The sequence below is a fragment of the Pistacia vera genome, unplaced genomic scaffold (genome assembly GCF_008641045.1).
Source record: "Pistacia vera cultivar Batoury unplaced genomic scaffold, PisVer_v2 Contig153, whole genome shotgun sequence".
In the NCBI taxonomy this organism is placed as follows: Eukaryota; Viridiplantae; Streptophyta; class Magnoliopsida; order Sapindales; family Anacardiaceae; genus Pistacia; species Pistacia vera.
The window spans coordinates 588,360-600,170 of NW_022195608.1; the positions used below are offsets into that span (position 1 = coordinate 588,360).

Here is an 11,811-nt window from a genome sequence, read left to right on the forward strand (position 1 = left end):
TGGAGGAAGAAGAAAGTGTTAATGGCGGAGGAACAAGAAGATATAGAGGAATGAGGAAGAAGAAGATGTAGAGGAAGGAGGAAGAAGAAGATGTAGACGAAGAAAAAGATGCAGACAAAGAAGAAGATGTAGACGAAGCTGAGAAGAAACAACAACCAAGGTGGAGATGCGTTAATGGCGTGAGGAAGAAGAAGGTGTTTGGGTTTGTTTGCAAGAATTTCGGGTTTTTGGGAATATAGTATAATTTTTAAAAGATTATATAATACTTCATTAATCCTAATTACCCTTAATCAATAATATGGCTATTTAGTAAAACTTTAAAACTTGATAGCCTTTTAATTAAATTCAAACTTGAAAGTTTGTTTTAATAAACTGCCCCGTTGGGCGGCTGCTTTTTTAACCACGGTTCACTTTTCTTTCATAGAGAATGGGCAATCTTAGTCCCTGTACATCCAAAAAGTGACAAAATAAACCCCTTGAAAACATGATATTTTGCCCCCTAATAACATAAATGAGACATAATCAACCCTAATCCATAAACGACAACCTAATATCAACTCACACCATTTCCAAAATCATTCCAAACATGTAAAATTAGTAAGAAAACATTAAAATGTGATTTTTCATCAATAAATTCATAAATTCACAAATTGTCGCAATATATATTCAATTAAATCATAACAAAGGGTATTAAATCACTTTAATGGAGTCATTTTTATGATTCTAACAACCACAACTCTTGACTCACTTCAACGCCAAGTTGTACTACTTCCTCCATTGTTGGAACTCACAAATGATGTTTAAAAAACTGTCTCTTGAAATGGATACGTGGGTTTCTTTGTGAGCAAGGGAGATAGAAAGTCTAGAGTCGGTCTTGAAGATAAAAAATTGAAGTTTGTTTATGGATTTGTGAGTACTAGAAGTGGTGTTGAGGTTGATCATGACATTTTGCCTGTAATATTTTATTTATTCACATTTATGTCATCTATTCAATTTTTGCTGGCCCCATTAAAACGAAAAATTTGATCATTCTACAACAATTCTAGTCACTGATCAGTGTGTTAAATTAATGGAGGCATTAACATAATCTTTTTTATTTGTAAAAAAGATAGCAGATATCATTTCATGACAAACGTTCAAACAATTACTCACTTCCCTTTTTGGTACATACAAAGTAAGCTCCAAACGACAAAAGACGAAAAAAAAAAAAAAAAACCAAAATAAAAAAAACTCTACTAACATTTTCTTACAACACTACCCAATTTGTCTTGGAGGCTGTTCAAGAATTCGCAATACAAGTATCTCCATCTTTGGCTGATGAGTAGAGAATCTATAAAACTCCAGAATCCCACAATAAATCCAAGTACCATGCTCACAAAGAACCAGTTCACTTCATCTTCATTACCATCTTTCTCTCCTCTGTTCTGATTGTTGATTGTTGGAGTAGGCACAATACAATTATTAGGAAGTGGAGGTCCACAAAGTTGGTTTCCTGCAAAACAGGATGCATCAAAGCCACTTAATTGAGTGCTTGAAGGAATTCTTCTGGTTAAGTTGTTGTTGGACAAGTTCAAGTCACTCAAAAACGTCAAACTTGAAATGCTTTGTGGGATTTCACCTGAAAGTTGATTTCTAGAGAAATCGATAAACTCTAGAGATCTCATAGCACCAATGTTCTCTGGAATTCTTCTAGTAAAACCATTGTGTGATAGGTTTAATGACTGTAATTCTGAAAGATTTGTCACTTCCATAGGAATCTGTGCAAAGAAGTTATTTTTTGAAAGGTCTATACCTCTCACGAACTTTAGAATTGTGTTGTATTCAATCATCTGACCATTCTTCACAAGTAGTTCACTCTCCAAATATGTTGAAAAATAACCATCAGGTCCATAATTCATATCGTTTTCCTCATTAGAGCTCTTTGTCATCATGGCACTGAAGTTATTGATGCATCTTGGTATGGTTCCAAAGAAGTTGTTATCTGCTAAGTCTAAGATTTGTAGAGAACGGAGATTACAAAGTTCTTTTGGTAAATGGCTAGAAAACTTATTTGATCTAAGGTTGAGAATCTTCATTCTTGAAAATCTCTCCGCAACCCACACCTTGAGATTTCCAACAAACTCATTTTCACCCAAATCAAGCGACACCATCTGCGTACAATTTTTGAGTGACACAGGAATTGTTCTAGAAAAGTGGTTTTTGCGAAGGTTTTACCATTCAAGAGAACTTAAAGTCCCAATAGAAGCTGGAAGCTTACCCATGAATCTATTGTTACCTAAATTCAGGACTTTTAAGCCTTTCAATTTCATCCAACAATTAGGTATAACTTCTGACAAAAAGTTGTTATTAAGGATGAGAATTTGCATCATGTGCGTTGACTCATTCATCTTATGACACAAATGGAAAATTGATCCTGACAAAGCGTTGTTGGAAAGATCAAGTAGATACAAGTTGAAGGGTAAAAGAGGCAATGGACCTGATAAGCGATTTGAATTCAAATCCTGGACTCTATTAAATTTGGAATCTGCCCATAGAGTTGGTTGTGAGAGAGATTTACAAAATTGAAAGGAATTTTTAATAAAAATGTTGGAATAGCATCTTTAATTCTTGAATTGGATATGTCAAGATATATTAAATGCTTTTGTGAACGAAGCCACAGTGGAAATTGAGGTCCTAAATGACAAGATCTCAATCTTAGAGAGTCAAGTTTAAAAGGAGGAACCCAATGAGGACTGACTTGGAATATTAATGAATTTCCAGATGCATCAAAGTCAAATAATCTTGTCAGATTGGAAAAATGCATCTCAGAAATAGTTCCATTCAATTTATTATGGTCAATATAAAGAATTTGTAACGACGATAATTCTCCTAAAGAGGATGGAACAGAACTTGAAATAGAATTATGTAGAAAAAGAAGATCTAACTTTTTAAATTGTCCAAGTCTTTCAGTAAATTGACCAAAAACTTGACTTTCACTTAAATCCAAAATCTCTAGTACATCTGAAACAAATGTAGAAAAATATCGAGGACATCAGATATTGGTTGGCTCAAATTGACAAATGAGATACTGATTGACCTTAAGTTGCAAAGTTGTCCCATTGATTTTGGGATTCCACCTTCAAATCCATTTGATGAGAGATTAAGCTCTTCTATAGATGTCAGATTTCCTAGAATCCCTAACGTGCCTTTCAACCAATTATCATGAAGAGAAAGTCTCTGGAGATGGCTAAGTCTGTAAAACCAATTGGGTATTGAAGAATTGGAATGATTTAGAGATAAATCAAGATATCTAAGGGAAGTCAAGTTTTGAAGTCCATAAGGAATTAGACCTTCAAAATTATTATCACTCAGATCAAGGGTCTCAAGAAACGAAAAATTTACAATGGGTAGTTGAGGAAAATGATGGATTCCACAATAACTCAAGTCAAGGTGTTTCAACAAAGAAAGACGAGATAACCACCCTCAATTGTCAACATCTAACTGCCTTGGAAATTTTTTTGAGAAAGATCAAGATATTGCAGATTAGAGAGGTTCCCAAGCTGGTGAGGAATTATACCTTGGAAAAAATTTAGAGAAAGATCAAGATATCTTAAATTGTGCATATAACAAAGAAATTTAGGAATCAGACCATCAAAATTGTTATAGCTCAAGTCCAACAAGCGCAAATGCTTTAAATCAAGCAAAGAGGGATTTACCTTACCACCCAGCTTTGACATTATAAGGTTTAGCTCAAGGACATGGCCCGTCGAGTTGTCACAGAAAATGCCAGACCAGGTACAGCAATCTCCATGACCAGAAGTCCAAGAGGCAAGCCGGTTGGCATGGTCTATCAGATCTTTCTTGAACCTTAAAAGAGCTTATCTCTCACTTTCAATGCAACCCCGGTAAGAGCTTCCTCCGCATAAGCTAATGTTGAGGGTTGTGGAAATGAAAAGAAAGGCAAGACAAATGCTCATGGTTTTCATTTGCGTAGGAAAAGTTTATGGAAAGGGAATTGTGCATGAGAATATATTATTAGTGGCCTGCTATTTATAGAGTTTCCGTTCATTGAACCACTCGACTAGTTTGTCCAGAAATCAATTTTAAAACCTGCAGGAAATTTCTTCAATCTTTACTGACAACATCAAGATTTTAAAGATTTCAGTGGGCCACGTGGCTGCAAGATCCCCTGTTTCAAAGATAAGGGACCCCCATGGCCTCATAGTCAATTGACCCGAATTAATAATTACTTCTGCATCAAAATTTCAAAGATATGGGACCCCGTGGCCTCATAATATTGGCCCGCAAAAATAATTAATTTTAAAAAATTGCTCCGTTGAAGAAAGAAAACAAAAAACAAAATAATTGGTATCATTTACACATGACCAATAATATCTCATTACACATTTTAGAAAAAGATGCAAATACTTCTAATTTTAGTAGGTCCAATTAACAGAGTAGACTTCAAGTCAATTAAAGAGGACAAAATATGAAACTTTGATTTTCCTAACTGTCCATTTCAACATTTCACGCAACATTTCAATGATTTCTCTTCCAAAAATTATCTTCTGGGAGAGGTCTTCAAACTCATTTTCTCAAGGCTTTCTTTATAATTTCAGATACTGGTGCTCCAAAAGAATCGGTGTCTATGAAGCAAATATGATTCCACTTGTGAGAACCAATTGATTCAATATAATAAAGGCTTTTGGCACTGCACTGAAACAGTTTTCTGAAACTTATACTAGTATCCTTCCATGGCAACTTACTGTGATTCAGCATCACCTGATCTTTACATTGACAACATAATTAGTTTACAAGTTTATATTCCTCAATCAAGTGAATGTGTTTTGGATCAAATACATTTACATGAAAGTTAAAATCATCAGAGTAGAAATTACTATATCCACAGTGATCCCTGTGATTGAAAATGCCGATGAGAAACGGATTGCACATGATGAAAAATACATCTCAGAATTCAATCCGGAAGTAACAAAAAATATAATTCGCAGAAACTTTGTACTCTTTTATAATTTCTATTAGTCTACCACACCCATTTCAGTACATTCAAAATAAGATTTCACCAGAAAGTTGATTTGTGGAGAAATCAATCAACTCCACTGATGTCATAGCTCCTATATTCTCAGGAATTCTACTGGTAAAAGAATTGTGTGATAGATTCAGTGATTGCAATGTTGTAAGATTTGTCACTTTTATAGTAATCTCTGCTGAGAAAGTATTTTCTAAAAGGTATATGACTCTCACAAACTTCAGAATTGTGTTATATTCAAAAAGTTGACCTTTATTCACAAGAAATGAATCCTCCATGTAACCTATATCCATTCCATGGTCATTAGAGCTTATTGTCATCATAGCACTGAAGTTATTGATGCCTATCGGTATGGTTCCAGAAAAATTGTTGAGAAATATTACTAGTTTCCACAATTCTAATTACTTTAGTTATTCACTCTGTTTCGGGCCCTGTTTCAAGTTCAAATTAGAAATTAAAGAGAAAGTTTGTTCATCACCATTAAATCATCAAGAAATTAGGAATGATTTTAACATATGTCAATACCATCTGTAATGCTTGGAGCTAGAAGTTATTTATAAAGTATGTAAAAAACAAATAGTGTACTGTTTCACTAGAATGAATTCACCTCGTCAGAAGCCGTGCACAAAAAACAAAAATAATAATAATAATAATAATAAATATGTAAAAAAAAAAAAAAAAAAAAGTAACAGTTTTCATTTCCTACGGTTTCAAACTAATTTAGCAAATCTGAAATCAAATGATCACTGCAGTATGATAGATTCATGGACGGTTCTTTCTTTTCAATTTTTCTCTTTCTTTTGTTTATTACATTTTTATGTAAATTTTGAGTAATACTATATTTACAAAGTCCCTATACAAAGATATATGTACAAAGTGATGTGTCATACCATGATTGGACAATAAATTTGACTTTAGTTAAAAAATTGACTTTACAAATTCACTCTCCCAATTATAATATGACAAATCACTTTGTACACACATCTTTGTATGAGGACTTTGTAATTGTATTATTATTCGTAAATTTTTTGTGGAGAAATCAATGGAGTCAAGTGATATTCACAAGTTGTATTGATTTGATCTCAATGTGGGTTCCATATACTGATATACTTTTGTTCTGCAAGTATGCAAATATGCTTGACGTTATATCTATTATCAATTCCACATGTTTTAAGTGGCACACAAAGTTTGAAAGATTAAAGCCAAAGTATTAAACTTGATAACTAAAAAAAAAAAAAAAAAAAAGGTTAAAAGTAAAAAGTACCATAAACGTGATGATTAATTAGCGTGGACTTAAATTTAATTATGCATGTGAATGCATTAAGTTCTTGACCACAATGGAGGCTTTGTTCTTTCCTCACAAATCTATAATTTAGTCAATAAAGATTACAGTAGAAAACTAGAAAAGTTTTAATTGAATTTTCTAACCCCTCCTTCAAGTTTAATATATCATTGAAGTGAAAGAATGATGGAGAAATGCTGGCAATACTTGCTTGCTTAACCTCTCTGTTACGTCTTCTTCTTTTCACACAATGTGCTGATTTTTATGTAAATTATTGTAATATGTTTTATATACAATGGACGTTTGTTTAATAACTGGCAAGGAATCCAAGTTAATTAAAAAGGATAACATATAACAAGTACATATGAGAATGGTGATCTCTTAGGAAATTACTCCGTTTCAAGCTTTGCCCAAAACGGAGATCACATAATTTAGATTGTGATTATACTCTTATCATTTGAAGCACCATTACTTCCCTTGAACAAGTATTTCATCTTGTCTAACCATATAAATGTTATATTTGATATCCATTCCACATGTTTTACATAACACACAAAGTTTGAAAGATTAAAGCCAAAGTATTAAAATTTGACTAAAAAAAAAAAAAAAAATCAAAAGTAAAAAGTATCATAAACGTGGTGATTAATTAGCGTGGAGTTAATTATGCATGTGAATGCATTAAGTTGTTGACCACAATGAAGGTTTTGCTCTTTCCTCACAAATCACACCACATTACAAATCACACCTAACAAAAAAAATCTCTTCTCCAAGTCGAAAACATTCTTTGAGCGAGTTAGCATATAATGTTTACCATTTATTCATGTATAAAGCTTGATGACATATTGTCTATCAAAAATTTAACCAAAGACAGTCATGCCTTCTATAAATTTTCTATAGCTTGCGGTTCATATTTTATAAAGTTGTGTAGTATTTGCTTATTTTTTTGAGAAATATTCCTAGTGTCCGATTCTAATTACTTTAGTTATCTACTCTGTTTTGGGCCCTTGTTTCAATTTCAATTTCAGTTCAAATTAGAAGTTAAAGAGAATGTTTGTTTATCACCATTGAATCACCAAGAAATTAAGAATGATTAAAGTACATGGAAAATACTCGGCACTAGAAGCTATCTATGAAGTAAATAGAAAGTATCATGGGCGACATTCGATTTCATACCACGGAAGCAGCTACAACTTTTCAATCCAATTAATTCCAATGGTTCATATTAATAAAAATTTTCGACTCTTAGTCAAATCCTACTCAACTGACCCAATTAAATCTATTCATCCATGGAACTTCTCATGAATGACCAATTTAATTGCTCAACTTATCCGGCTCATCTTTGAAAAGTAGGACCTCACAGTATTTTCCATGTAAGTATCAAAAAAGTCTTACCATTGATTTAAAGGACATTTAATTAGTCAATAAAGGTTACAATAGTATACGAGCAAAAAATCGTATTGGGCCTGACGAGATTCAATAATGAAATAAACATCTTATGGCCCAATGCCTTAGCCCAATTCTGGTTGGGTCTATGCTTAAATCCAACTTATAAACTGATCACTATATGAGGTTGACTATCCTACGAGTTAAGCTAAATCGAGTTCCAGCCCATTAGCCCACAATAGTCCAAAAATAAGTATCGGAATCCTATTTACTTTCTACTTTAGTCAAGATCCTGAATCTACTTGAAGTAGTAAGCCTAATCTGATAAAGGCAAGGGATAATGCTTCCTTCCTAATTGAGACTTATCTACCAAGTAGGACTCAGAGTTCTACTAGGACACCAACCTCCTAGGTTCACTATAAAAACAGGGGCAAACCCTTTCATGAGGCATTGAGAAATAACCCACAACACCTAGCTCTCAAAATTTTTGCTAGCAAGAACTGCTGCCTTTCCTGCCATAAAGTTTAGTTCTGACTAACTTTACCACCCTCAACCGCAGTAAAGAATGATGGAGAAATGTTGGCAATACTCGCTAACTTAACCTCTCTGTTACGTCTTCTTCTTGTCACAGAATGTGCTGATTTTTATGTAAATATTAATTCATGATATTTTATGAGATTGATTCAATTAAATTGCTGTACGTTTTCCAAGTTCAGATTTTGATTTCGGAAATATGACACTAGCAACAAATCTTTCACAAGAATAAGGTCTTTATGCGTTTCGTGTACATTAATTGGAGTGAATTATTCTTTGATGCTTGATTGATCATGACCCAACAGATTTGTACATCTCTGCATCTCTAGATCATCTGTAATGTTTGGAGCTAGAAGTTATGTATAAAGTAAATAAAAAGTACTTTTCATCCATCCAATTAATTTCAATGGTTAACATTAATAAAGTATGTAGACTCTAAGTCATATCCTATTTAGCTGACCCCATTAAATATATTCATCCATGGAACTTCTAACGAATGACCAATTTAATTGCTCAACTTATCCAGTTCATCTGGAATAGAAGTCTGAAAAGTAGGACCTCGTAGTGTACATTTAATTAGTCAATAAAGATTACAATAGAGAACTATCAAAGTTTTACCCCTCCAGTTTAATTTATCATTGCAGTAAAAGAATGATGGAGAAATGCTGGCAGTACTTGCTTACTTAATCTCTCTGTTACGTCTTCTTCTTATCACACTGTTAGCCCAAATCAACAACAGCTTGTTCAATGGCTGAAATCATGGGTGTTAAGCAAAATCAAGCAAAGGCTAATCAATGGCGGAAATCAAGGGTGTTAGTTCCTAACTAGAGAGACAAATAACAACCTTACGTCACAAGACTAAGAGTATATCTTCTGTTTGAAGACAACATCATTTTGTTGATCCATTCTTTTACGTGTGTGCAAAATTATACTTCAAATTACATCTTCAATCGCACACACATGAACTAGAGTTCCCACATTTATTATAACTCTTCATTTGATAATTGAAGTATATAAACTGACACAACTTCACACAAAAATTTTACTAACACTTTTTAAAACATTGTAAAACATGTAACCGAGGAAGTCCAAGAAATCACAATATATAAACCTCCATCTTCTGATGATTAATAAAGGACCTATAAAACTCCAGAAGCCAACCACAAATCCAAGCTCCATGCTTACATAGAACCAATCCACTTCATCTCCATAATCGTCAATTTCCTCTCCACTTTTGTGGTCAGTTAAAGGTTATGAAATAGTATTGTCAGAACAATTAGGAAGTGGAGGTCCAAAAGTTTGTTGCCAATATAGTAGGATGCATCAAAGCTTTGAAGTTGAGTGCTTAAAGGAATTCGCCCACTCAAGTTGTTATAAGATAAGTGCAAATGATTCAACATTAACAAACTTGGAATACTCTGTGGGATTTCACCATAAAGCTGGTTTGCAGAGAAATCAATTGAGAATAATGATACCATAGCATCAATATTCTTAGGAACTCTTCCTGTAAGAGAATTCAGTGACAAATTTAATGACAACAATGCTCCAACATCCTATTTGAGAGTTACCAAAACAAAAACAGCTTATAAATGTCCCTTGAGACCCCTAAAAGAATAGACAATATTAGATGATGTTTATCACCTATTCATTTTCTAAGTAACTAACGGATGACTAACGGAACTTGAGGCTACCAATATAGAACTTTAACAGCATCTGTAACATTTTCTGTTCAAGTCTTCATGAGCTAAATATTAACTGAATTTTGAATAGTAAGTTAGTTAGTTGATGTGCTTGCCGTGCCTGTTCCATTTCAGAAACTGATCTGTTCTCTTTCTTTGCTTAACACGTGGCAAGATCAATGGTTGTTGATTGAAATTAAATCTTCCATTAAAATGATGTAGTCTTTCATAATCCAATTTTTAACCAACCCAAAATGCAACCAATTACTCCCACATTACCTGGTAGACAAATAATACAGTGTGTGCTTTGGGTACTATTTTTTTAATATAATAATGTTAACACTCTTCTCCAAAATACATCTTTCAGATATTAAAAAATCTTCCAAAAATAAGCCTAACTCTATCCTAGTGGACCACTTCCACCTCAACAATTTAATGATAAAAAATAAAATAAAATTACACTTATGAACCAGATTTTGATCAAGTCCTAAACAATCAAAAAAATTACAATTTACACCTGACAGTTGCCAACAATAAACGGGGCTTTGCATTAGCACGCTTGGATCTTGTAACAGTGTTCAGGAACATGTAGTAGCTGTTAGGGTGCTGCCGTTACCTCTTTGAAATGCCATGTGGACTCTTTTCTCTTTCTGCGTAATAAACCATATGAAATTTAAATTTAACTTTCATGAAATTAGAAAATAACATTAAATTTAACAACTGAAAAAGCAAAAAAACAACAAACAAAAAGCAACCAGTCTCAGATTTTCCAAATTAGTTTGTAGACAAATAATACAGCATGACTATGGGTACTTCTAGGCCTAATTTTTCAAAAAAAATAACAAATTATGGTCTTTGATCAAAAGCGTATTTGTAGAAATTCATAAGAAAATTTGATTCATTATTGAGTCAATAAAATTGAAATTTTGAGCAATGAGAAAATAGCGATTAGAAATTATAGACAAGGATAATTTTTTAGATCGTCGCTTATTCAAAGTTTAAAGTCTAGCTCCTAACACGGTTTGAAAATTTGGTCACTTTGAGATTGACGGAATGCTAAAGGAGGTCAAACCGTATTGTTTGTTTTTATCAAATCAATGAGCCCATAATTCTCCATCTAATTATTTGAATCAATAGATATTATCTATAATAAGTTACTAAATACGATTTTTGGAATAGCATTGACTGAAAGTCTTCTAAAACAGAGTTACTAATTACAATCATGCCAATTATTCAAACTTTGATTCCAAGAAAGAAAATATAATTTTAAATATTTAATAATTGAGATCTAATTACATCACTAAGGAAGCACCTTGTATTATTTTTCAAATTAGTTTTTAAAAATAAAATTGATAATAAAAAACAAAATGGTTATATAATATATATGGGTGGATTACTTGCTTTTGAAGATATGATACTTGATTATCATTTAATTTGCATAAATTAATTTATATGTACAATATCAATGAAATATGTCTTAATTATAGTTGATTAAATTAAGGTAATCTTTTTCCTTGGAAAATAAGATTGTGGAGCATTAATTTTCAAATTCTATTTAGAAGATTCAGTTTGGTAAAAAACTATTTTTAGAAACTTACACATTGTCCCTATAGTTTCTTTCTTTTAATTAAGGAAAATATTTTTATTTTTTTATAGTTGGAGAAAAAAGATTATATTGAGTAGATGGGCCTCCCTATAAGATTCTTCCAAGCACACAGTCTAGGTCAATGGTTGTTGATAGACCTGAAAAATTAGGAGCATTTCACATAATTTTATAAATAAATTCTTTCAAACACGAAAGTCTAGGTCAATGGCCGTTGATAGACTTGGAAAATTAGGAGCATTTCACATAATTTTAGAAGTAAAATCTTCTAAACACAAAAGTCTAGGTCAATGGTTGTTGACAG

General features: G+C 32.6%; 1 protein-coding gene across 1 annotated transcript; it reads right to left on the bottom strand.

The window, feature by feature from the left end:
- Nucleotides 1–1,204: 1,204 nt before the first annotated feature.
- LOC116124582 (receptor-like protein EIX2) lies at nt 1,205–3,694 on the bottom strand. Its single transcript, XM_031410308.1, has one exon. It carries the CDS (start codon nt 2,148–2,150, stop codon nt 1,236–1,238), a length of 915 nt encoding a protein of 304 aa, XP_031266168.1. The 5' UTR covers nt 2,151–3,694; the 3' UTR covers nt 1,205–1,235.
- Nucleotides 3,695–11,811: the final 8,117 nt, after the last annotated feature.

Coding starts and splice junctions, on each gene's coding strand:
- LOC116124582 (XM_031410308.1), bottom strand. CDS start 2,150: ATGGTGTCGCTTGATTTGGGTGAAAATGAGTTTGTTGGAAATCTCAAG.